At 44.5% G+C, this 27,202-nt stretch overlaps 2 protein-coding genes across 3 annotated transcripts in view; one reads left to right on the top strand and one right to left on the bottom strand.

The window, feature by feature from the left end:
• Nucleotides 1–15,889, top strand: part of npr2 (natriuretic peptide receptor 2) — a 93,173-nt gene extending 77,284 nt beyond the window's left edge. The window contains exons 15-22 of one of the 2 annotated variants that reach the window (XM_062972680.1): nt 3,189–3,357; nt 6,398–6,544; nt 6,659–6,782; nt 8,204–8,272; nt 9,081–9,255; nt 13,472–13,570; nt 15,067–15,158; nt 15,354–15,889. In XM_062972680.1, coding sequence (XP_062828750.1) covers nt 3,189–3,357; nt 6,398–6,544; nt 6,659–6,782; nt 8,204–8,272; nt 9,081–9,255; nt 13,472–13,570; nt 15,067–15,158; nt 15,354–15,413 — 935 coding nt within the window. In that variant the 3' untranslated portion in view covers nt 15,414–15,889. Of the gene's footprint in view, nt 1–3,018; nt 3,358–6,397; nt 6,545–6,658; nt 6,783–8,203; nt 8,273–9,080; nt 9,256–13,471; nt 13,571–15,066; nt 15,159–15,353 lie in introns of those variants that run through there. The other variant, XR_010003687.1, reaches the window with a different exon arrangement.
• A 1,208-nt stretch (nt 15,890–17,097) lies between these two features.
• Nucleotides 17,098–26,068, bottom strand: spag8 (sperm associated antigen 8; the record flags this gene model as incomplete). The annotated part of the gene is made up of 6 exons (XM_062969419.1): nt 17,098–17,247; nt 17,506–17,568; nt 19,465–19,582; nt 22,527–22,572; nt 23,481–23,655; nt 26,017–26,068. Coding segments are annotated over 6 exons (571 nt in total), but the record flags the coding sequence as incomplete, so codon positions are not given.
• Nucleotides 26,069–27,202: the final 1,134 nt, after the last annotated feature.

A 27,202-nucleotide genomic window follows, 5' to 3' on the forward strand; every position in this document is an offset into this window, starting at 1 on the left:
GGATGGCCATCTGTCAGGAGCGCTTGGATTGTGTCCTCCTGCATGGTAGAAGGAAGTTGATCTGGATGACCCTTAGGGGTAACTCCAAACCTTAGGATTGTATGATGTTGTTATTATTATTAGTAGTAGTAGTATTAGTATTGAGAGGCTGGGTGGCCATCTGTTGGGAGTGCTTGGATTGTGTCCTCCATGGCAGAGTTGAGTTGGAGTGGATGGCCTTTAGGTGTGTCTCCTAACTGTCTGATACTATGATTCGATGTGTGTTATTATTGTGCAGATATTGGATGGCCATCTGTCAGGAGTGGTTGGATTGTGTCCTCCTGCATGATATAAGGAAGTTGAACTGGATGATCCTTAGGGGTATCTGCTAACCTTAGGATTGTACAATATTCTTATTCTTATTCTTATTATTATTGAGAGGCTGGGTGGCCATCTGTTGGGCGTGCTTGGATTGTGTCCTCCATGGCAGAATTGGGTTGTTCTGGATTACCACAGTAATTATTTCATATTACAGTAGAATCTCACTTATCCAACATTCGCTTATCCAAAGTTCTGGATTTTTAGTAGTCAATGTTTTGTAGTCAATGTTTTAAATTCATTGTGATATTTTGGTGCTAAATTTGTAAATACAGTAATTACAACATAGCATTACTGAGTATTGAACTACATTTTCTGTCAGATTTGTTGTATAACATGATATTTGGTGCTTAATTTGTATAATCATTACCTAATTTGATGTTTAATAGGCTTTTTCTGAATCTCTTCTTATTATCCAACATATTCACTTATCCAACGTTCTGCCGGCCTGTTTATGTCGGATAAGTGAGACTCTACTGTATATTTATAATCTTATATCTGCTCAGAACTGGATTATATGAGGCCCCTTCTACACAGCTGTATAAAATGCACACTGAAGTGCATTATCTGGCAGTGTGGACTCAAGATAATCCTGTTCAAAGCAGATAATATAAGATTCTAAATGGGTAATATAGCTGTGTGGAAGGGCCTTGAGTCTACACTGCCATTTAATCCAGTTAAAATCAGATAATCTATGGAAAATGCCTAAGTGAGGCCTAACTGTGCCTGTCTCGTGAGCTGAGTAGGTTGCTAGGGAACCAAGTGGGCGGAGCTTAGCACTCTAACTGGCAGCAATTGGATAAAAACAATTATTACTCTCCCTGTAATTAGGACTTTATTTTTCTTTTCTTTTTTGTTGTATCAACCTAGTGCCATGGATGATGGGTTGTGTTGTCAAATTTTGAGGTTGGGGGGCCTGTACTTTTGTTGTTTTGTCCACTGCCCTGATGCCATCACTCTTTTATATATATAGACTAGCGTTGCTGTGGCTTATGCTTTCAGAGTGTTGTTCTTTATTTACTGTCCTGATTTTAGAGATTATATTGTTCTGTATTATTATATCACAGTAATTATTACATATTATATTTATAATCTTATATTATCTGCTTAGAACTGGATTATATGAGGCCCCTTCTACACAGCTGTATAAAATGCACACTGAAGTGGATTATATGGCAGTTTGGGATCAGGATAATCCAGTTCAAAGCAGATAATATAAGATTATAAATGGGTTATATAACTGTGTGGAAGGGCCTTGAGTCTACACTGCCATATACTCTAATCCAGTTAAAATCTGATAATCTGTATTTATAGGCAGTGTGGAAGAGGCCTAAGTGAGGCCTAACTCTGCCTGTCCCCTGGGCTAAGTGGGTTGCTAGGAGACCAAGTGGGCGGAGCTTAGCCTTCTAACTGGCAGCAATTGGATACAAACAATTATTCCTCTCCCTCTAATTAGGACTTTATTTTTCTTTTCTTTTTGTTGTATGAACGTAGAGGAATGGATGAGGGGTTGTGTTGGCAAGTTTAGTGTTTCTGGGATGTGTAGTTTTGTTGTTTTGTCCTAGGCTGAAATTTCATTACCCTTTTATATACAGTAGAGTCTCACTAATCCAAGCCTCGCTTATCCAAGCCTCTGGATAATCCAAGCCATTTTTGTAGTCAATGTTTCCAATATATCGTGATATTTTGGTGCTAAATTCATAAATACAGTAATTACAACATAACCTTACTGCGTATTGAACTACTTTTTCTGTCAAATTTGTTGTATAACATGAAGTTTTGGTGCTTAATTTGTAAAATCATCACCTAATTTGATATTTAATAGGCTTTTCCTTGATCAGTCCTTATAATCCAAGATATTCGCTTATCCAAGCTTCTGCCGGCCCGTTTAGCTTGGATTAGTGAGACTCTACTGTATATAGATAGATAGATAGAAGAGAAGGAGACTGCACCAGCCTGGACAGTAGTCAGTCTTTCTGGGAGCTGACATCTAAAGCTGGTGATGCCTGGCTCGACAACAGTACGTGTGAAAAAGATCTTGCCGTCTTCATGGACTAAGAAGAGCTGCCCAGCAGTGGAACTCTCTGCCTTGGAGTCTGATGGAAGCTCCTTCCTTGGAAACCTTTAAACTGAGGCTGGATGGCCATCTGTCAGGGGTGCTTTGATTGTGCTTATCCTGCACAGCAGGGGGTGGACTAGATGGCCCTTGGGGTCTCTTCCAATTCTATAATTCCGTGGTGAACATTAGGAAGAATTTCCTGGCCATACGAGGTGTTCAACAGAGGAACTCTCTGCTTCAGAATCCGGTGGAAGCTCCTGGGGAGGGGGAAGCGACAGAGGACACTTGATGAGACTCATGGGATGGGATGTTGTAGAGCTCTCCATGGGCTCACAAGAGGAGGGGGTGCAAATGTGCCCCTCGTTCAGGGTCTTCTTGTGACCTCCCTTTGCCTGGACTGTGCCCCCAGGTGACCCCCACTTGTTTCTTAGGCCTCACCTCCAGGCGCTGGACTACTAGGCTGGGTCTTGTCTCTCTGGCCATATATACAATTGGCTGGGCTTCTTCTTCTTCTTCTTCCGTTGTGACGTCCAGTGACCCTGCCCCTTGTTTTCTACCTGTCTCCCGCCACATCTCCCCCTTCGCTCACTGTGCCGCCACAGCCTTGCTGCCCGAACCTCCGCGGGTGGCTCATGCGCTCCTCCTCATTGTCTCCGTGGTCCAGCGGCCATGCCTCTCCACCCCCCCCCTCCCGCCCCATAAGTGTCTCTCCATCCCACCGGTCTGCACATTCACTCCTGTGCCCCCCCTCCGCCCGCTTCCCCCCTCACAGAGATTGTGCAGAAGGTGCGCAACGGACAGCGGCCCCACTTCCGGCCCTCCGTCGACCTGCGGCAGCACAGCGAGGAGCTGGCCCTCCTGATGGAGCGCTGCTGGGCCCAGGAGCCCGCCGACCGGCCCGACTTCGCCCAGATCAAGATCTTCATCCGACGCTTCAACAAGTGGGTGCCCGGACTGGGATTGCCATCCAAAAAAGCTAAGGCAGGCCTGGGCCAACTTGGGCCCTCTGGGTGTTTTGGACTCCAACTCCCACCATTCCTAACAGCCGGTAGGCTGTTAGGAATGGTGGGAGTTGGAGTCCAAAACACCCGGAGGGCCCAAGTTGGCCCAGGCCTGCTCTAGAGCCAATTATTAGTACTATGGTTTTGATGACATACAATGAGACACATACACAGACAAAGGCAAAGGCTTCTCCTTTCATTTCCGGCTCTCAAGGTAGTGAAAGCCCTTTCACGTAGATTTTTCCAAAATACAAAACCTTTCCGTTTGCATGTTGAGCATGGGACCATCACTTGCATGCAGACAATAGCCTCCGCTGGTGAGATAATAATGATAATGATAAAAGTAATAAAACGATAACAACAACACTTTATTTCTATTTTGCTCTTCTCCCTGAGAGGACTCAGAGTGGATTACAGCACATAAACAGACACAAGCAAACCTTTAATGCCTTGTTACAATGACATACAATGAGACCCATACAAAGGCAAAGGCTTCTCCTTTCATTTCCGGCTCTCGAGGTAGTGAAAGCCCTTTCACGTAGATTTTTCCAAAGTGCAAAAGCTTTCCAAGGTTATGTCTCCCAATGGGAGACATCCGTTTGCATGTTGAGCATGGGACCATCACTTGCATGCAGACAATAGCCTCCGCTGGTGAGATAATAATAATAATGATAAAAGTAATAAAACGATAACAACAACACTTTATTTATATTTTGCTCTATTCCCTGAGGGGACTCAGAGCGGGTTACAACACATAAACAGACACAGGCAAACCTTTAATGCCTTGTTACAATGACATACAATGAGACCCATACAAAGGCAAAGGCTTCTCCTTTCATTTCCAGCTCTCGAGGTAGTGAAAGCCCTTTCACGTAGATTTTTCCAAAGTGCAAAAGCTTTCCAAGGTTATGTCTCCCAATGGGAGACATCCGTTTGCATGTTGAGCATGGGACCATCACTTGCATACAGACAATAGCCTCTGCTGGTGAGATAATGATAATGATAAAAGTAATAATAAAACAATAACAACAACACTTTATTTATATTTTGCTCTTCTCCCTGAGAGGACTCAGAGTGGATTACAGCACATAAACAGACACAAGCAAACCTTCAATGCCTTGTTACAATGATATATGATGAGACACACATACACAAAGGCAAAGGCTTCTCCTTTCATTTCCGGCTCTGGAGGCGGTACAACACTTTATTTATATTCCGCTCTTTTCCCCGAGAGGACTCAGAGCGGATTACAGCACATAAACAGACACAGGCAAACCTTCAATGCCTTGTTACAATGACATACAATGAGACACATACAAAGGCAAAGGCTTCTCCTTTCATTTCCAGCTCTCGAGGTAGTGAAAGCCCTTTCACGTAGATTTTTCCAAAGTGCAAAAGCTTTCCAAGGTTATGTCTCCCAATGGGAGACATCCGTTTGCATGTTGAGCATGGGACCATCACTTGCATACAGACAATAGCCTCTGCTGGTGAGATAATGATAATGATAAAAGTAATAATAAAACAACAACAACACTTTATTTATATTCCGCTCTTCTCCCTGAGAGAACTCAGAGTGGATTACAGCACATAAACAGACACAAGCAAACCTTCAATGCCTTGTTACAATGATATACGATGAGATACACATACACAAAGGCAAAGGCAAAGGCTTCTCCTTTCATTTCCGGCTCTGGAGGCGGTACAACACTTTATTTATATTCCGCTCTTTTCCCCGAGAGGACTCAGAGCGGATTACAGCACATAAACAGACACAGGCAAACCTTCAATGCCTTGTTGCAATGACATACGATGAGACACACTTACGCAGACAAAGGCAAAGGCTTCTCCTTTCATTTATGGCTCTGGAGGCGGTGAAAGCCATTTCACATGGACTTTTCCAAAGTACAAAACCTTTCCAAGGTTATGTCTCCCAATGGGAGACATCCATTTGCATGTTGAGCATGGGCCATCACTTGCATGCAGACAATAGCCTCCGCTGGTGAGATAATAATGATAATGATAAAAGTAATAATAATAATAAAACAACAACACTTTATTTATATTCCGCTCTTCTCCCCGAGAGGATTCAGAGTGGATTACAGCACATAAACAGACACAGGCAAACCTTTAATGCCTTGTTACAATGATACACAATGAGACACGCATACACAGACAAAGGCAAAGGCTTCTCCTTTCATTTCTGGCGCTGGAGGAGGTGAAAGCCCTTTCATGTGGACTTTTCCAAAGTGCAAAACCTTTCCAAGGTTATGTCTCCCAATGGGAGACATCCATTTGCATGTTCTTCCATTAGCCGGTTCTTGTAAGCCGCTCCGAGCCCTATTGGAGTGGCGGCATATAAGTTTGAAAAATAAATAAATAAATAAATAAATGTTGAGCATGGGCCATCACTTGCATGCAGACAATAGCCTCCGCTGGTGAGATAATAATGATAATGATAAAAGTAATAATAAAACAACAACACTTTATTTATATTCTGCTCTATTCCCCAAGAGGTCTCAGAGCGGGTTACAGCACATAAACAGACACAGGCAAACATTCAATGCCTTGTTACAATGACATACGATGAGACATATACAAAGGCAAAGGCTTCTCCTTTCATTTCTGGTTCTCAAGGTAATGAAAGCCCTTGTACGTGGCAAAGGCTTCTCCTTTCATTTCCGGCTCTGGAAGCAGTGAAAACCTTTTCACGTGGATTTTTCCAAAGTACAAAACCTTTCCAAGATTATGTCTTCCAATGGGAGAAGGCCCTGTTTGCATGTTGAGCATGAAAGCATCCCTTGCACGCAGCATCTCCCTCCACCTGTTCTGTTTGATGGTGAAAAGGGATTCTGGAAAAGGGAGGTGTTCAATTAAAAGTGAACTCTCAGGTGGGACCAGGGTCACCTTTGCTTGTTTACCTTTCTTCTGTGGATGTTGTGTGGCTGATGACCCCCCCCCCCCCCCCGCCCTTACTCTTCAGGGAAGGCAGCACCAGCATCCTGGACAACCTGCTCTCGCGCATGGAGCAGTATGCCAACAACCTGGAGAAGCTGGTGGAGGAGCGCACCCAGGCCTACCTGGAGGAGAAGCGCAAGGCCGAGAACCTCCTCTACCAGATCCTGCCCCAGTAAGTCACCGGCTGAGAAGTGACCCTCGGCCCCCTCCCACTCAAGCCATTGGGACCAATGGGGTGGTCACCTGTCCCCTCATTGACCTTCTTTCTCTGACCCCCCGACCACAGCTCTGTGGCCGAGCAGCTCAAGCGTGGAGAGACGGTCCAAGCAGAAGCCTTTGACTGCGTCACCATCTACTTCAGTGACATTGTGGGGTTCACCTCCCTTTCAGCAGAGAGCACCCCCATGCAGGTAGGGTGGGGACACCTTTCCCTTTGGGAGGTTGCAGCAAGTTCCTTTTTCTTCCATTTTTCCATCTGTCTTCCCTTTCCTCCTCCTTCCCTTCACACTGTTTAGTCAATGTGTCACCCGCATCTGTGACTACTGGCATTTTCAGAAGACCTGATGGTAGTTAGGTGTCGCATCTCAGGTTAGCTTCACCTTGTTGTACACCAAACAGCACACAGGTTGAAATCTTTTTAGTTTATTAGAAAATAGAAGATAAAAGTTCTCTAAAAGCAAAAGTAAAGTTCCAAAAGATCGTTGCAAAATAACGCCTTAGAGAATAATTCAAGAAATCACCAGGAATAAACAAAGTCCCATTGGAGCATGACAAAGTCCCAAGAACATGAACACAAAAGTTGCAAGATAATCCAGGAAAATGAGAGCTTGCTACTTGGTTGAATGAAAAGTTGCTTTGACAAAGGTTTGTCTCCAAACATATTGCTTTAATACCCTTTGCAAAACATGAAAGCATTTCTCTGGCCTCTAACCCCCCTCTTGTTTGCAATTCTCACCCTCCTCCGAACCCTGAATTCCAAACGGTCAGCTCAATATAGGGAACCTGTTTTATCAAGGTCAGCCTGCTCGTTCGTTTGCTGAGCCTCATTATCACACTGAGAACTGTCCTCCTTTTCCAAGTCAATTTGCACCTGGCTAGTTTCAGTATTATCAACATCATTCCTTGCTGTGGGAAAATGAACTTGCACTCTCTGCTCCTCATCTCCTACAACAGGGACATTTTGAACCTGAATCCCATCATCCTCATCAGAGTCAATCTGAGGTTCCAGCTGAGTCACAACATTAGGCACTTGTTCACACTTGTTTATCAGACAGTGGTTCCTTCCTCCTGCCCTGGACATTCGATATGTATATATACTTTCCTTGCTGGCTCTTCTGAAGATCTTCTGAAAGTGCCAGTAGCCACAGATGCAGGCGCAACATCAGAAGAGAACGCTGTTAGGACACATGTTTGGGTTACCTTTAAGGGGATTCTCACCCAGGCATGGGCAAACTTTGGCCCTCCAGGTGTTTTGGAGTTCAGCTCCCACAATTCCTAAGAGCCTCAGGCTCTTTCCTTTTCCCTCTCAGCTGCTTAAGTGGAAAGCAAAGAAAGGAAGGGACCTGAGGTTGTTAGGGATGGTGGGAGTTGAACTCCAAAACACCTGGAGGGAGGGTCCAAGTTTGCCCATGATCTAGAGGGTCATCCTGGGATATGTAGCTCTCAGGTGTTGGCGCAAACAGCCTGGCATCATCATCCTGCCTTTCTGGTCCACCAGAATATACCTGCCTCCTTTAGAGACCTGGAAAGCATGGGTCCTTTTACCTGTGGGACTCATTCCGTCCCCACAGCCCCCCTTCCACTCACCTGAGCTCCTTCCCCTCCCCGCCAGGTGGTGACCCTCCTCAACGACCTCTACACCTGCTTTGACGCCATCATCGATAACTTTGACGTCTACAAGGTGAGTCTGCAGAAGGTGGAGGCTCTGGTCGGGGTCCGTGGGAAGGGTCTTGTTGAGGCTCAGCAGCCTGAGGTTGGGCATGCTGGGGATTCTGCCTCAAAGGGTGAGGGGAATGATGGATTTTTCACTGAGTCTGTATGGGATCAGGCTGAAACTCAGACAGAAAGGCAGGCCGTAGATCAGAGCAGGGCCGACAGCTGCAGATAAGGGAGAGGATGTTTAAGAGTCTCTTTTTCTTAAGAATCAGCCTTCAGAAGATTGGGAGTTATCCCGTGATATGAGATTAGGTCTCTGCTCAGAGAGAGTGAAAGTAAAGTTAATTAGAAGGTCGGAAAGACTTTGTGAGAAACAGTCCTTGAAACCCAGATGCCGAAGGGATGATCTCATGCCTTCTTGGTCAGGTTTGAGCTTAAATTGAGCAATACTTTCCTGGTCTCTTCAGAGCAGACAATGTTGCATTGATTTCAAGTTCATGTTTAGCTCTCAAGTTTGCCTTTGTTCCTGGAATAGTTTTCTTGGAAAAGTTCCTGTTTTCATGCTTATGGATGTATGCTTATGTTCCTGACATCATGGATGTCATGTGCCTTGCTACCTTGGGCTATTGATCTTGGTATTTTTGGACTGTTGCTATTTCATAGCACCGTTTCTACTGCTTTTTGGGAAATGCCCATTTTCGCTTTTGTAGATGCTTTTGTAACTAAACTGCCGTAGGTAGCTCCTACTGGACTCTGTGCGGTGCTGGGTGCAAAGCTGTTCCTTCCCGGGCTAGAGTGCAACAGGGCTGATCTGAGCTATAAATCTCTCACAGGTGGAGACCATCGGGGACGCCTACATGGTGGTCTCGGGGCTGCCGGTCCGGAACGGGAAGCTGCATGCGCACGAGGTGGTGCGCATGGCCCTGGCCCTCCTGGAAGCCGTCACCACCTTCCGCATCCGGCACCGGCCTGGAGAACAGCTCCGATTACGGGTCGGCATCCATTCCGGTGAGTCCTGGGGAGGGGGCTGCAAAGGGGTGGATGGGGGGCTGTCCCAGCCACATTGTCCTCCTTCTCAGTCATGAATACTTTTTAAACAAAGGTTCTTTTTATTGTAATTTTTAGTGTGAGAAGGTACCTTATATACTCGAGTATAAGCCGACTCAAATATAAGCCAAGGCACCCAATTTTACCACATAAAACTGGGATAACTTATTGACTCGAGTATAAGCCGAGGGTGGTAAATTTCAAAATAAAAATAGATGCCAATAAAATTTCATTAATCAAAGCATCAGTAGGTTAAATGTTTTTGAAGATTTACCGTATTTCGAAGAAAAACAATAAACTAGCTCTATAAGTGAAAAAGTAGGGGCAACAAAAACAATATGGTATCAATAATAACGTAATAATAATAATAATAATAATAATAATAATAATAATAATAATAATAATAAAAAACTTCATTTGGATCCCACCCTATCTCCCCATGGGGACTCAGGCTGGCTTCCAACATAGTAACAGGCAAATATTCAATGCTTATCTAAACAATACAGAGCTAGATATAGATCTATAATTATAGACACTAATTTCACATATGCATTTCCGCCTGAAATATTTGCAAATCCCCTCTGTGTGTGTGTGCATTTCCCCTACAATATTTGCAAGCCCTATACATATAGATATATCTCTATATATATAAAAGAGTGATGGCATCACGGCGACCCACAAAACAACAAAACTACAGGCCCTCCAACCTCAAAATTTGACAACACAACCCATCATCCACGCCTCTAGGTTGATACAACAAAAAGAAAAGAAAAGTAAAGTCCTAATTAGAGAGAGAGAGGAATAATTGCTTTTATCCAATTGCTGCCAGTTAGAAGGCTAAGCTCCTCCAACTTGGTCTCCTAGCAACCCAATAAAAAATAATAAAAAACACTAAAAAATTAATACAATAAAATATTATAATAACAGAAAATAACTAAAAATAATACAAGAAAATAATAAAATATAATAAATAAAAATATAACTTACAATAAAATTAATAAAAAATGCAAATAAAGTCAAATAAAAATTACACAACAATTTTTAACCAATACCACCACCACTTTGCCACAGCAACGCGTGGCCGGGCACAGCTAGTATATTCATATTTATCTAGGCATGTCTATATATATTTGTGTGTTCATTTCCCCCCTGTAATATTTGCAAGCCCTATATATAGGTAGGTAAGAATATATTCATATCTATCCAGACATCTCTCTTTATATAGATATTTGCAGAGACTTGCAAACATATGAGGGTAAATTCATATATTAAAATAATGTATATGTATGGCTACAGATACACAGGTACATGGATCTATATGTATAAAGGATTTGCAAAGACCTGCAAACATATGAGGGGAAATTCATATATAAAATTAATGCATATAGGTAGATACAAATATAAAGGTACATAGAGATGGCAAAAACTTGCAAGGGGTTAATGCCTATATATCTGTAGGAGAGTTTAACCAATATTCCAGAAGAAAATGCTTTCATAAAATTAATGGATATATATTTTTCTTCTTCCTGACTTGCAAGGGCGTCTTTCTCTTTTCAAAACATTCCCTTGATTAAGAGCGAGGGAGGCTTTGCAAAAGAAAACACACTGATAAGGGAGGAGAAGAGAGAAATAGATCACATATTGCAAGCAATAGCCTGAAGGCTCTGTTGCTGGCCTTGACCTTGACCCAATTATAAGCCGGGGGAGGCTTTTTCAGCTCATAAATAAGGGCTGAGAAACTCGGCTTATCTTCAAGTATACTGGTATATCAGAAATTTTACAGAACAACATTTAGACATACAGACATACAGATTCTATGTAACTACATTGGATTTGCAAACAACCTACAGTTACATTAGCTAATAGACATACAAAGGGGAATTAGATTTTTACTCCGCATTCACATTCACATATACATTCATTCATTCAAATATTACCATATCCTCCATTCTTCTACCATGAAGAACCCACCTTAGGCCAGACTGCTTCCTTGCAAATCTGCCAACGCTCCAAAACTTCTAAAACTTCAAAATGCATCCTCTTTCCCTAAGCGCAATGCCAAGGATCAGACCTGTTTTTCTACAGCAGAAACTGACTCCCTCCAAATACATACCCTGTTTCCCCAAAAATAAGACATCCCCAAAAAATAAGACCTAGCAGTGGTTTTGCTGAATTGCTAAATATAAGGCCTCCCCCGAAAGTAAGACCTAGCAAAGTTTTTGTTTGGAAGCATGCCCGGCGCCCGCCAAACACCAGAGCATGCAGGATTGGTAAATGTACATACCAGTTGTACATGGAAATAATGGTAGTAACAAGAAATTATTGACAAGAGTCACAGTTTGTCTGGTTTGGTTATGTTGGTTTGTGATGACAACTACTGTACAGTATAGAATAAATGTTCATTTTTTTTTGTTCAACAATAAATGTGAATTCTTCTTCATGGAAAAATAAGACATCCCCTGAAAATAAGACCTAGCACATCTTTGGGAGCAAAAAATAATATAAGACACTGTCTTATTTTCGGGGAAACACGGTACTGTGACCGCCTTCCCTTGATGATATGATTTATTTGCACTCTTACCACTTTGGCCTAGATTCTTTGAACCTTATTCATGATTTTAACATTTTATGTTGTATGTGGTTTTTATGACTTGTTTTTATGGTTTGATTATTGGTTTTATTGGTTTCTTGTCTTGTTTTTATTGTTCTATTCGGGCTTGGCCCCATGTCAGCCGCCCTGAGTCCCTTCGGGGAGATGGGGCGGGGTATAAGAATAAAATTATTATTATTATTATTATTATTATTATTATTATTATTATTATTATTATTATTATTATTATTATGACGCCAAAGCGCAGTCAATCCTCTGCCCTTGAGAAAAGGAGGCCAAGTGTCCAGAATTCTGCTTTCCATGGCAGATCTCACACTCCAATGCACCATCTGCATAGAACATGGCAGATGGACAGTGCCTCTGTCTGTCACACTCTTTGGATTGTAATAAGATCTCTTATATAGCAATATTTCTGCTGATGTTGTTCCAAAGTTGTAAATGAGTGACAGATAGATGTTTTTCCAGCCTGAAACCTCCTGGCTTCATCTTTTCCTTCCTGGCAGATGTTGATTCTGAGTAATTGGTGTTGGTAAACACAAGCAACTTTGTGTTGACTTCCTTCTTAACATAAGGAAACCTTGTAAATATTTCCTTCACTTAAAGAGCTCTGATTAATGCAGATATATTGTTTTTCTCCTTAAGTCCAACAGTTAATCATTGTCAACAGTTCACAATGTCAGCAGTTCAGCCACTTTTAATTACAGTTTCTGAGTGTAGTTGTGTTCCAGGCGTCATTCTTTAGAATTGTGTCTTCAGCCCAATTCGGCCTCATCCATACACCTTTCATACAATTCCATACAGGCCCGGGCTGTGGCGCAGGCTGGTTAGCAGCCAGCTGCAACAAATCACTCTGACCAGGAGGTCATGAGTTCGAGGCCAGCTCGGAGCCTGCGTTTCTCTTTGTCTTTGTTCTATGTTAAGGCATTGAATGTTTGCCTTATATGTGCAATGTGATCCGCCCTGAGTCCCCTTCGGGGTGAGAAAGAAGTGTGGAATAGAAATACTGAAATAATAAACAAATAAATAAATAATTCCATTCAAACCATACCGGGGGCTGGGCTGTGGCGCAGGCTGGTTGGCAGCCAGCTGCAATAAATCACTCTGACCACGAGGTCATGAGTTTGAGGCCAGCCCGTGGCGGGGTGAGCACCCGTCAATTAAAAAATTAAAAAACAGCCCCTGCTCGTTGTTAACCTAGCAACCCGAAAGATAGTTGCATCTATCAAGTAGGAAATAAGGTACCACTTATAAAATGGGGAGGCAAATTTAACTAATTTACGACGTTGGAATGAGGAAGTGCCGTCACAGTGGATGATGAAGCAGCTGCTCCCCCCTGTGGCCAGACTCGAACATCCCCTCAGGAGAAGGTTAAATTGCCTCTGCGTCTGTCTCTGTCTCGGTTCGATGTGTTTATGGGCATTGAATGCTTGCCCTATATGTATATAATGTGATCCGCCCTGAGTCCCCTTCGGGGTGAGAAAGAAGGACGGAATATAAATACTTTAAATAAATAAATAAATAATAAATACCTCGGATTTCATCATAATACCTCTTCCTCCCGCACAGGGCCCGTGTGTGCCGGGGTGGTGGGCCTCAAGATGCCCCGCTACTGCCTCTTCGGCGACACCGTCAACACCGCCTCCCGCATGGAGTCCAATGGCGAGGGTGAGCTTTCCGCCCGGCAACGTCATTTTGGGGAGGGGGCTCCCCACTGACCCGACTGGCCCCCTCCACTTGGCAAGGGGTTGGACTAGATGGCCTCTTCCAACTCTTATTATTCTATGATTGTATGAATGCTGTGTCCAGTTCGGGGCAAAGCAATTCGAGGAGGAGGTGGGCCAGCTGGAAGAGGGTCCGAGAAGGGTCACCAGAAGGGCCACCAGAAGGGCCAAAGGTCCGGAAAGCAGGAATCTCTTAAGATGAGTGATTGAAGGATCTGGGAGGGGACACGATGTCAGAGTATTTGCAGCGCAGCCGTAGTTGGATGGAAGCAGTGGAACGCAGAATGAAGAGACACTCAGAGACGTTGGTAAAACTATTTACAAAGTTTGACTGTATGCAGCAGTAATCAACACAAACAGACTTGCAGACGACAGATGAACTCAGGACTGCTCTGTTCTCCAACAGAACTTGACTCGAACTCTAGGCAGACAGAACTCAACTGAACTGAACTGAACTGACTCAATCATTATGCACAAACACTTGTGCCTGGATACTCCCTAGTTCCAGCCACACATTAAGGTCATCATAGCTTCTTGTCAATTAACTCTTTCCACACTATGGTACATTCTGCATGGTGCAATCAGTTGCAATACAAGCATGGCACAAAGTGCATTTAAACACTCTCAATACACAAATCCCACATTAACACACGAGAGCTATGTTTAAATGTTTGAAGGCATTGTTGTATGTCTTTTGGGCTGTGTGGCCATGTTCCAGAAGTATTCTCTCCTGACATTTCACCCACATCTATGGCAGGCATCCTCAGAGGTTGTGAGGTATGGATAAGCTAAGTAAGGCAAGGAAAGAATATATATCTGTGGAGAGTCCAGGGTGTGGCAAGAGTCCTTTGTCACTGGGAAGCCAGCATTAACGTTTCAGTTAATCACCCTAATTAGCATTGGAAAGGTTTTGTCTCTTGTCTGGGGGCATCCTTTGTTCAGTCATTAGCTGTCCTCTGCCTTCAGTGTTGGTTCCCATCTACTGTTTTGAGGATGCCTCTGAGGATGCCTGCCATAGATGTGGGCGAAACGTCAGGAGAGAATACTTCTGGAACATGGCCACACAGCCCGAAAGACATACAACAACCCTGTGATTCCGGTCAAGAAAGCCTTCGACAACACGTTTGAAAGGATGTTCCATTCAGGAGGAAGGGGTGAACTTCCTTTCTGAGACACAATTGAGCCATGGGTTCAAACTTGAGGAAAAGAGATTCCACCTAAACTTCAGGACTAAATGGTTAGATATTTTGGACAGTGGAATACGTTGCTGCCCTGGGTAGTCTAGTTGAATGTCTTTCTCTGGAGTTTTTAAAGCAGAGGCTGGATGGCCATCTGTTGGGAGGTCTTTGATTGTGCTTTCCCTCCTTGTCAGAAAGAAAAGGGTTGGACTGGATGGCCTTTGGGTGGCCCCTTGTGACTTTTGTGTTCCTTTTGTTTCAGCCTTGAGGATCCACGTCTCGTCCTGCACCAAAGAGATCCTGGACGAATTTGGCTGCTTCGAGCTGGAACTGAGGGGAGACGTGGAGATGAAGGTGGGGACCCTTCGTTCACCCACTGGGGGGTGGAGACCCCACCCCTTATTCCTATGGGAGGGTCTCGGGGGCTGCCCAGTATGTCCACCTTGGTCCAGTTCGAGGGGGACATGGGGAGAAGGGCCTTTGCACTGTTTGGGGAGGGGGCTCCTTGCCCGTGACCCCTGACCCCTTTCTTCTCCTTGGTCCCGGCAGGGCAAGGGGAAGATGCGGACGTACTGGCTGCTGGGGGAGAAGAACGCGGTGGTCATCTGAGGCGGCCCCCCCGCCCCTCCCACCTGAGAGACCCCCCATTTGGGGCACCCAGCAGCGGCTCCGCCCACCAGGACTCCCTTTCCTTGGAGCAAGAGCCCCCTCCCCAGCAATGACCGCCAGAGCGCGCCACATGCAAACGCCTTGGAGCAATAACGACCCCCCCGCCAGGAGAAAGACAGACAGAGAAAGAGGGCAAAGTGGGGGCCCTGAAGACGGCAGACCACCCCCCAAACCCCGTTGGGTCATCCTGCAAGACCTTGCGAGGCTCAGGCCGCCTCCGTCAAGAGCAAGACGGCCCCTCAGAGCAGTTGGGACGGGGCCGGACCCTGACCCTGACCTGGACCCCCGTTGGCCCCCCGCCCCTCGGCTCAGCCGGCTGAGCCCCCCGCCCCAGCCCCTCCCTCCCTCCCTCCCACAGGTGTAAATATACAAATAGTGTGGAATATTTTGTTCGAATACAGACTTTTTAATCTGGGTCTCTCCTGGTGGTTCTTTTCAAGCTGGACAAATGTTTGTCGAGGGAAGGATTGTGTGTGTGTGTGGGGGGGGGGGGGATGGGGACCCTCCTTGGGCACCCAGCAAGGGAGGATTGGGTCTGGGGGCTCCTTTGTAGCGGAGTGGGTGGGGCTTGCACCCCTCTGCCCCAAGGAGTGGAACCAAGGCCTGGGGCTCACATGCCTTCTCCCCTTCCCACACCCCTGGCAGAGATCACACAGACACAGACACACATGTACGCTCACAATATGCACTCATGTACACATGCACTCGTGTATACACACATATATACACACTCGTGTATTTACACATGTATGCACACATGTATACATGCACATATGGATACACACATGCATACAAACATTCATGTCCCCCTGGGGGAGAAGAGTGGTACATAAATTAAATAAATAATAATTATAATTATAATAATGTATACACACACAGGTACATATCTGCACACAATCGTTCATGTATACACACATGTACCCACACAGGTACGTACATGCACACAACTATTCATGTATACACACATTTGCACACTATTATGTACACACACACACACACATGTACACAAGCATTGATGTATACACCCATGCACACATGCTCATGTATACACACACACACACGCAGGTACATACATGCACACAAACATTCATGTATACACATATACCCACACAGGTACAAACATGCACACATCTATTCATGTATACACACATGTATACACATTTATGCACACAGATGTATATACTCATGCACACATGCACATGCATTCATACACACACACACAGGTACATACATTCACACAAACACATATGTACACATGCATTGATGTATACACCCATTCACACATGCTCATGTATGTGCACATATACACACTGTCATGCATACACTTGTATGCACACATGTATATATGCACATATGTATACACACATGTGCCCACACAGGTATATACATGCACACAATTATTCATGTATACACACATGTATACACATTTATGCAAACAGACATGTACACATGCATTGATGTATTCACCCATGCACACACGCTCATGTATACATACACACACCCACACAGGTACATACATACAAATACTCATGTATATACCCATAAACACACATTCATGTATGCACACATGTACGCACACAAATGCACACATGTACACAGAGAGAGACGCACCAGGAGCACAGGCTTGTGGGCAAGGGCCACTGTCCCTTTAATGTGGCTAGAACTCTGGGTAGGTCTCCTGGTTGTAGGGCTGCTCCAGGTACTCGGGGGCCGGGGTGGTGAAGGCTGCGCACTTCCTGAACGGGGAGTCCGCCATCCGGATGCAGGAGACGCCCTGGATTATATTGGGGGGGGGGGGAGAGATGGGGGGTGAGAGCGTGGAGGACCACCCCAAATAGGAAGACCACCCCCTCCCTTGGTTGCAGGAATGAAGGGGGGGTGGTATGATGCCTGCCCTGTGAGGAGTGCGACAGGTGCAGCCGGGGAGGGGTCTGCTCTCCCTCCGGTCAAGGGCAAAGCTACCTTGGGGTGGGAGTGGGGGAGGGGTGGGTGAGAGGCAGTTGGGGGGGTCTGCAAGGGAGGGGCCACTCACCGGCACCTGCTGCGCATGCTCCAGCCAGAAGGTCTGTGGCTGCTCCAGGCGGTAGTCGTGAGGCTGCCAAGGGCACACAAGAATTGTTGGGAATGGACGAGTCTTTAAGCTCTAATCACTGTCTTTATGAGGTAAATTCCCATTAAAATAGCAGAGTAAAAATTGCAGCAGCGTGAGACTTACACGGTGTGAGTTTTGGAAGGCCTCTTTGTCATCAGGAAGGCAAAGGGATGCAAAGTTAGCTTTAAAGTTTAAAAGCATTTATTGAGGTAAAAAGAAATCCATTGATGGATAGAAAAGGTTTGGAGCTAACTATCTAATCTATCCTGTTCTAATACACGTAGACGGATTAAAATAACAAAGGTATAGATAGCTACATCTTGACTAATAGAGGACAGAGGTGCGTCCTCTCTGGAACAAAGCAGGAAGATGGAATGGCAACCAAGCCTCGTGGGTCGCTTCTTCTCTAAGGCCATAAATAATAATAATAATAACTTTATTCTTATACCCCGCCCCATCTCCCCGAAGGGACTCGGGGCGGCTTACATGGGGCCAAGCCCGGAACAACAATATAAAAACAAAAGCAAACAGTAAAAACAAATCAATCAACAATAAAACATCAAACAACAATAAAAACAGTCATAAAAGTCACATACAAAGTAAAATCTTTAAATACCAATGATCTGGGTCAAGGTGCAAAATATATTGATGTCAACAGGGAGGGGAGATTACCCAGCTGTCATAGTCAATTAAAGTGCAATTATAATACTGGGGAAGGCAGACCTGAGGGTCTAATACTGAGTAGGCCAACAGGTCAATCCCAAAGGACCAAATTGGGGAAGTTACGTCAAAGCCCTAGGAGAGATCACATTTCTAGAAACAACAAAAGGTGGGTTGACCTAAATAGGACTGGAAGCAGGAAACAATGGTGAATCCTATCAGAGTAATTTGCAGCGCAGCAGTAGTTGGGAGTCAGTGGAACGCAGAACAAAGTGACATCCAGAGACTTTGGTAAAACTATATAGGTTTTACTGTACAAGACAAACAGACTTGCAGACAAACAAAGGACTTGACTCCACTCAGCAGACAGCAGAACTGAACTGATGCAATCAGTAATGCACAAACACTTGTGTCTGGATACTCCCTGGTTCCAGCCACATATCAAGGTCATCACAGCTTCTTAGCAATTAACTCTTTCCAGACTATAGTACACTCTGGATGATTTATTATTTATTTATTTATTTACAGTATTTATATTCCGCCCTTCTTTCTCACCCCGAAGGGGACTCAGGGCAGATTACAATGAACACATATATGGCAAACATTCAAGGCCAACAGACAAACAACATACAGTATAGACAGACACAGAGGCATTTAACATTTTTCCAGCTTCACGATTCCAGCCACAGGGGAGCTGTTGCTTCACCGTCCACTAGTGGCTGTACTTCCTCATTCCTTTCCTCGTGTTTTGCTGGCAGTTTTATGGTGTGGTAAATTAGTTAAATTAGCCTCCCGCATAAAGCGTACCTAAATTTCCCTACTTGACAGATGCAACTGTCTTTCGGGGCTGCATAGGTCAACAGCAAGCTGGGCTATTTAATGGTCGGGGGCTTAATCCGACCCGGACTTTGAACTCATGACCTCTCGGTCAGTAGTGATTTATTGCAGCTGGTTACTAGCCAGCTGCGCCACAGCCCTGGATGATGCAATCAGTATGCAATACAAACCAAGACACAAATTGCATTTAAACACTATCAATACACAAATCCCACATTAACAAATCCTGTCTAGGCATGCTTTGGAAACGGGGAAAGGATTCCCTCAATCTAACTCTATCATCTATCTGACTACGTTTAGACTTGAGTCGTCCAGGGTGATTCCCAACAAGAATGGCCTTGAGTCTTGGGGCGGGGGGGGGGGGGCAGTAAGAGATGGGGGAGGGGGAGGGTCTCCTCTCACCTTGGTGGGGGCCGGGGGCACGGAGACAAAGTCCTTCCGGCAGAAGTCCTGGTGCATGACGGACTCGGACTCCATGGGGCCCCGGGGTGGGTGCACCTGCTCCGCAAAGACCTCTTTGCTGTGGAAACAAGGCAAAGAGGGGGAGAAGTAGCCCTGAATCGGACCCAGGGAACAGTTCCTGGGGGAGAAGAAGCACGTGGAGGTCGCAAAGAGGAGCTGGAGCAGGCACATGGGCCACTCCTAAAGCGCATGGAGCAAGGCCTGGGAGTTAAGGGGATGCCAAGGGCAAGGAGAGCAGCCTTCTTCGGCCTGTTACGCTATCATACAATAGGATTTTTTGTGTTGTCGAAGGCTTTCATCACTGGGTTGCTATGAGTTTTCCAGGCTGTCTGGCCATGTTCCAGAAGCATTCTCTCCTAACGTTTCGCCCACATCTATGGCAGGCATCCTCAGAGGTTGTGAGGTCTGTTGGAAACTAGGCTATATATATATATATATATATATATATATATATATATATATATATGTATATGTATATGTATATGTATATGTATATGTATATACATATATATACACAGTAGAGCAGGGGTCCCCAAACTTTTGAAGCAGACTGTTTCAGACTGTTGAGGGGCCGAATTATCATTTGAAAAAAACAAAACAAATTCCTATGCATACTGCACATGTCTTATTTGTAGTGCAAAACAACAACAATGAAAGAACAATACAATATTTAAAAAGGAGAACAATTGTAACCAACATAAACCTATCAGGATTTCAATGGGAAGTGTGGGCCTGCTTCTGGCCAATGAGATAGTCAAGTTAATTAGGATTGTTATTGTTGTGTGACTTCAAGTCATTTCAGACTTTGGGCGAGCTTAAGTCTAAAATTATTTATTTATTCATTTACTACATTTATTTACTACATTTATATCAAGCCCTTCTCACCCCGAAGGGGACTCAGAGCAGCTGTATGTACATACAATATATTATATTATTAGCATAGCGTAATATTAGCATTATATATTACTAGATTGAACTATACCACTATACTGTAATATTATATGTAATATATAACATATAATTAATATTATTATATGGTATTATTATTAGTATTATATTGTATAACATAAGATTATTATCAATATTATATGTATATACAATATATTATATTATTAAAACTGATATAAAAATATTATATTATAAAACTGAGGGCGGGGGCCAGGTAAATGACCTTGGAGGGCCACATCCGGCCCCCGGGCCTTAGTTTGGGGACCCCTGCTATGATACAATAGGATTTTTTGTGTTGTCAAAGGCTTTCATGGCCATGATCACTGGGTTGCTATGAGTTTTCCAGGCTGTCTGGCCATGTTCCAGAAGCATTCTCTCCTGACGTTTCGCCCACATCTATGGCAGGCATCCTCAGAGGTTGTGAGGTCTGTTGGAAACTATAATAATAATAATAATAATAATAATAATAATAATAATAATAATAATAATAATAAAACTTTATTTATATCCCGCCACCATCTCCCCAACGGGGACTCGGGGCGGCTTACATGGGGCCATGCCCAGAACAATACAATATAGCAAAATATAAAAACAACATATCATAATACAATTACAACAATACAAAAATAATCATGTACAGTACAACACAAAATCAAAAAAGCAATATAACAGGGCGGGCCGCATGAACACTCAGTTAAAACCTGGGTGAGAAAAAGATAAGAATAAACTCCAGGTTTAAACTAGGCTATATATATATATATGTTGGATAAGTGAGACTCTACTGTGTGTGTGTGTGTGTGTGTGTGTGTGTGTGTGTGTATATATACACACACACAGTAGAGTCTCACTTATCCAACATAAACGGGCCGGCAGAACGTTGGGTAAGCGAATATGTTGGATAATAAGGAGAGATTAAGGAGAAGCCTATTAAACATCAAATTAGGTTATGATTTTACAAATTAAGCACCAAAACATCATGTTATACAACAAATCTGGCAGAAAAAGTACTTCAATACGCAGTAATGCTACATAGTAATTACTGTATTTACGAATTTCGCACCAAAATATCATGATATATTGAAAACATTGACTACAAAAATGTGTTGGATAATCCAGAATGTTGGATAAGCAAGTGTTGGATAAGTGAGACTCTACTATATATCCCTGAGGAATGATGTCCATCCAGGGTGGGAGGAAGATAGAACTCTTGTCTGTTGGAGGCAGGTGTGAATGTTGCCACTGGCCAACTTGGTTAGCATTGAATGGCCTTGCAGCTTCAAAGCCTGGATGCTTCCTGCCTGGGGGAAATCCTTTGTTGGGAGGTGTTAACTGGCCCTGATTGAAATCCACAAGAAGCACGTGGACAATTTCAACAGAAAGGAGGAAACCATGAAAATGAACATGGTTCCTAGTATTAAAAAAAAAAGAACAACATTAAGGAATGGAATTCATTATATATACGTTTTTAAGGTTTTTATAATGTGTTTTAACAATGTTATTAATAGATCTGTTTATAACAGCGCTCCATGCAGTCCTGCCAGTGGCCACATGATCTTGGAGGAGTCTACGGACAACGCCGGCTCTTCGGCTTAGAAATGGAGATGAGCACCAACCCCCAGAATTGGTCACGACTGGACTTAACGTCAGGGGAAACCTTTACCTTTACCTTATATTGTTTTGTTTTTATGATTGCATTTTGGGCATTAAATTTTGCCAATGTTTGTAAGCCGCCCTGAGTCCCCTCAGGTGAGAAGGGCGGGGTATAAATGTTGTAAATAAATAAATAAATAAATAGGAATTCCAGACATGAAACAGTCAGGGCCAGTTAACACCTCCCAACAAAGGATCCCCCCAGACAGGAAGCAGCCAGACCTTGAAGCTGAAAGGCTTCAAGGTCTGGTTATTATACAGACTTGGGGGGGTTGTCTGGTTTCCGGACTGTATGGCCATGTTCTGGCAGAATTTTTGCAGGTGAAACGTCAGGAGAAAATGCTGCTAGTGGCAGGAAAGCCCCTCATTGGGCAGGGCCATTCCCATTCCCAGCCTGTGCTCACCTGTATTTCTGGTAGAGAATCCACTCCAACATGGCCTCGCGCTGCCCTGGAAGGAAAGAAGGAAGAAAGGAAGAAAGGAAGAAAGGAAGGAAGGAAGGAAGGACACAATATGTCAGGGTCAGTAGGCAGATGGAGAGAAACCAGGCAGTCACTTTTTATTTTTATTTATTAAATTTATTATTAAACTTGTATACTGCTACCGTGTTTCCCCTAAAATAAGACATCCCCAGAAAATAAAACCTAGCAGAGGTTTTGCTGAATTGCTAAATATAAGGCCTCCCCCAAAAGTAAGACCTAGCAAAGTTTTTGTTTGGAAGCATGCCCGCCAACAGAACATTACAGCATGCAGGATCAGTAAACATACGTACCATAGATGGTTGTACATAGAAATAACGGTAGTAACAAGAAATTATTGATAGGATTCACAGTTTGTCTGGTTATGCTGGTTTGTGATGACAACTACTGTGCAGTATATAATCAATGTTCATTTTTTTGTTCAACAATAAATATGAATTCTTCTTCATGGAAAAATAAGACATCCCCTGAAAATAAGACCTAGTGCATCTTTGGGAGCAAAAATTAATATAAGACACTGTCTTATTTTCGGGGAAACACGGTATTCCCAGTTTGGCTCTGAGCGGTTTACAGAAATAGATTAAAACAATACACTTAGCTTTAAAATAACAATAACAACAATAAAAGCAACAATAAAAACAGACACAGCCCCGAGTTTTTCACCCATTGAAAGCTTGTCGGAAGAGCAAGGTTTTGCAGGCTTTCCGAAAGGCAAGTAGGTCTCGGGGTGGTTCGAGTTTCCACTGGCCCTTTTTGGTCCCTATGAATCCCTCCAGAACCCCCTCCCTGCGGGGGTGTTTGGGTCCATGTGTCAAGACAACCCCCACTGCCCATCCATCCTTCCATCCATCCATCCATCCGTCCATGCGTCCGGCTGACCTCTGACGGGGAGCCCCGTGCGCTGGGGGGTGCGGAAGGCGTCGTGGGTGGTGGTGCTGCTGGGCATCCCGGCCCCAAAGCGGAGGGAGAGCAGCCCCCGGTGCCCGTGCCGGAAGAAGAAGCCCTCCGAGCCCATCTCCGGACTCGGCACCTCGTCCAGGGCGTTGGTGGCCCTCTGCGGAAAAGGAGAAAGCCACATACTGCTTCATTTAGTTATATACAACCTCTGAGGATGCCTGCCTGTGATGACTCATGGGCCATGTAGTCCCGTTCCTAGTACTATTGTGGCAGATGAAGAGGAAAACTTGGGTTTCCCACCGTTTCAGCCAGAAGTGGAGCCCTTGCACCTGCAAGATGTTTGCCCACAAGAAGTCAGCCAAACAAGCTTGAGCAGAAATCTCCCCATTTTCTCGCCGGGATTATTATAATCAAGATAGAGGCGCTCGGGAGGCGACTCGCAGGGAGCGCCAGGATAGCTGCCAGACAATTAGCTGATTAAGTCTGTTTCCCTTGGGAAACTTTAAGGAGTCATGCATCTGGACACAGTATGGGTTTCGTTTCTTGTTCCCCAGAGAAAGTGTTCCTTGGTGGGAAAACAAGATCCCTATATAGGTGTTTGCCCGCAAAGAAATCCTTGCGGAGTCAATTCGTCAGCTTCGGGAGTGATTTCGTGTGTAGACTACGCAACTCCAGTTCCATGTTTCCAGGACCTTGTTCTCGTCCCAGCCTTGCCTTGCTCCCCGGACCTCGCCACGGAATTCGCCACGGACCCTATTCTTGTTCCTTGCTTTTGTTGCCTTGAATCAAGCCTGGTTTGCCAAGAATCTAGTTTGCTTCCAGCCTTGTTTGTCAAGTTCCATGGACTAAAGGACCTTGTCATTTCCCCTCACTTTGCTTGACAAAGTGTGTGTTTCGGTTAATGGATTACCAACTTTGGACCTTAATATCTCATATTGGACATTGTTTCCTTGGACTATATTTGACCTTTCCTGGAAGGTCTACTTCTGAACTACATTCTTCACTTGTTTTTACTGACTTTATATATTCCTTTAATAAAGATATTAGATAGATTCTGGCCTCTGCGCATGGTTATTGGTGCTCTGCAGCCTGGGTCCTGACACTGCCATAGATGTGGGTGAAACATCAGGAGAGAATATTTCTGGAACACAGCCATAAAGCTTGGAAAACATACAACAACCCAATGTCCTTGATTGCCTGCTTTTTTTGTCTTACTGTCTTTTTAATTTTTTTTGTATATTGTTGAATGTATTTATGCTGTTGTTTTTGTAAATTATGCTGGTCGGGCCTTGCCCCATGTGAGCCACCCTGAGTCCCCGTGGGGAGATGGTGGCGAGGTATTAAAAAAAAAGGTTTTTTATTAATAATAATAATAATAATATAATAATAATAATAATAATAATAATCTTAAATTACCAGGGGTTTTTTTGTAAATATTTAAAACATTTAACCTACCGATGCTCCATTAATGGAATTTTATTGGTACAGTAGAGTCTCACTAATCCAAGCTAAACGGGCCAGCAGAAGCTTTGATAAGCGAATATCTTGGATAATAAGGAGGGATTAAGGAAAAGCCTATTAAACATGAAATTAGGTTATGATTTTACAAATTAAGCATCAAAACATCATGTTATACAACAAATTTGACAGAAAAAGCAGTTCAATACACAGTAATGTTATGTTGTAATTACTGTATTTACGAATTTAGCACCAAAATATCATGATATATTGAAATCCTTGACTACAAAAATGGCTTGGATTATCCAGAAACTTGGATAAGCGAGGCTTGGATAAGTGAGACTCTACTGTAATAATAATCTTAAATTACCAGGGTTTTTTTTTGTAAATATTTAAAAACATTTACCTACCGATGCCTCCATTAATGGAATTTTATTGGTATCTGTCTTTATTGTTGAACTTTACCAGTATCTGCTACATTATACTTATACTCAAGCCAATAAGTTTCCCCAGTTTTTTTGTGGTGAAATTAGGTGCCATGGCTTATATTGCGGGGTCGGTTTATACTTGAGTATATACAGATTAATTGAATGATGTACAATAGCAGTAAAGTTGTTCTATTACTCGATTCTATCAGAGGCCTCAGCCCACTTGCCAAGCGACATATCCCAACATCCTTAGCTAGGCTGGCTGGAGATGATGGGAGTTGCATCCAACAAGAAAGGTGAGTCAACAAGAAAAGTGAGAGGAAGGCCAGGTGTGTGAGGCATGATTTCATGGCTTCTTGGTCGGGCTTGGGTCAGGGTATTATATTCGTACTTTGGACTCCAACTCCCACCATTCCTAACAGCCTCAGGCCCTTTCCTTTTCCCTCTCAGCCGCTTAAGCATCCCAACACACGGAGATGTTGGATCTCGTGCTTCTCCCCCACAGTGGATCCCACATGTGTCTCCTATCAAGGGGCCTGAGGCTGTTAGGAATGGTGGGAGTTGGAGTCCAAAACACCTGGAGAGCGGGGAAAAAATTGGGAATGATGCTGCTGGTGATGGTCTTGTCTCACCTCTTCCTGCCAGTTGCCAGGAGGCATTTCCTCTCGGCAGTGCGGGTCCGTCCTGGGGATCCGGAGGTGGGGGGGCACACGGGGTCAGAGCCGGGGCCTGGTCGGGGGGTCTCCTTGGTGGCCTCCGAGTCCATGGGGCTGCCCAGGGCCCCCCCGTCCCCAAGGGGAGGTCCAGGAAGCGCGGCGAGGAGCTCAGGTTCCCGGGGGGCTCCGAGGAAGGGCCCCCCTCCTCCGCACAGGCGCCCCCCGCCCCCCTCCTCATCTCCATTCTCCTCGGGGCGAAGGGCAGGGGGCGGCTCCCCAGCGTTGGCATCACCGCCACCACCTTGGTCCTCGGCCAGGGGAGGGGGAGGGGGGCGGGGGTGTCCGGACAGGGGAGGAAGGAGGAGGGCTAGGGGGGATGGGGGTGGTCCGGCTGGGGGGAGGGAGGGGGAGGGAGGATGAGATGGTGGAAGAGGGGAAGAGGGAGGGAGGAAAGAAGAGGAAGGAAAGAAGGAAGAGGAAGGGAAGAGAGGAGGAAGAAAAGAAGGGAGGAAAGGAGGAAGGAAAAAAGGAGGATGGGGAGGGAGGGAGGGAGGGAGAAAGGATCGAGGAAAAAAGGAGGGAGGGAGGAAAGAGGAAGGGAAGAGAGGAGGAAGAAAAGACAATACGGATAATAGTATTATATTTTGCTAATACAGAAGGAAATGCATCACTGTCATTATGAAACACTCGGTAAAATTAAAAACATACGTATTTCCATAAGATAGGTAAACATGGGAAGAAAGAAGGAAGGAGGAAGGGAAGGAAGGGAAGGAAGGAAGGAAGGAAGGAAGAGGGAAAGAAGGAAGAAGGAAGGAAGGAAGGAGGAAGGAAGGAAGGAAGGAAGGAAGGAGGAGGAAGGAAGGAAGGAAGGAAGGAAGGAGAGAAGGAAGGAAGGAAAGAGAGAAAGGAAGGAAGGAAGGAAGGAAGGAAGGAAGGAAGGAGAGAAGGAAGGAAGGAAGGAAGGAAGGAGAGAAGGAAGGAAAGGAAGGAAGGAAGAGAAGGAAGGAAGGAAGGAAGGAAAGGAAGGAAGGAGAGAAGGAAGGAAGAGGGAAGGAAGAAGGAAGGAAGGAAGGAAGGAAGGAGAAGGAGAGAAGGAAGGAAGGAAGGAAGAAGGAAGGAAGGAAGGAAGGAAGAAGGAAGGAGAGAAGGAAGGAAGGAAGGG

This window comes from Anolis carolinensis, chromosome 2 (genome assembly GCF_035594765.1).
Source record: "Anolis carolinensis isolate JA03-04 chromosome 2, rAnoCar3.1.pri, whole genome shotgun sequence".
NCBI classification, from domain to species: Eukaryota; Metazoa; Chordata; class Lepidosauria; order Squamata; family Dactyloidae; genus Anolis; species Anolis carolinensis.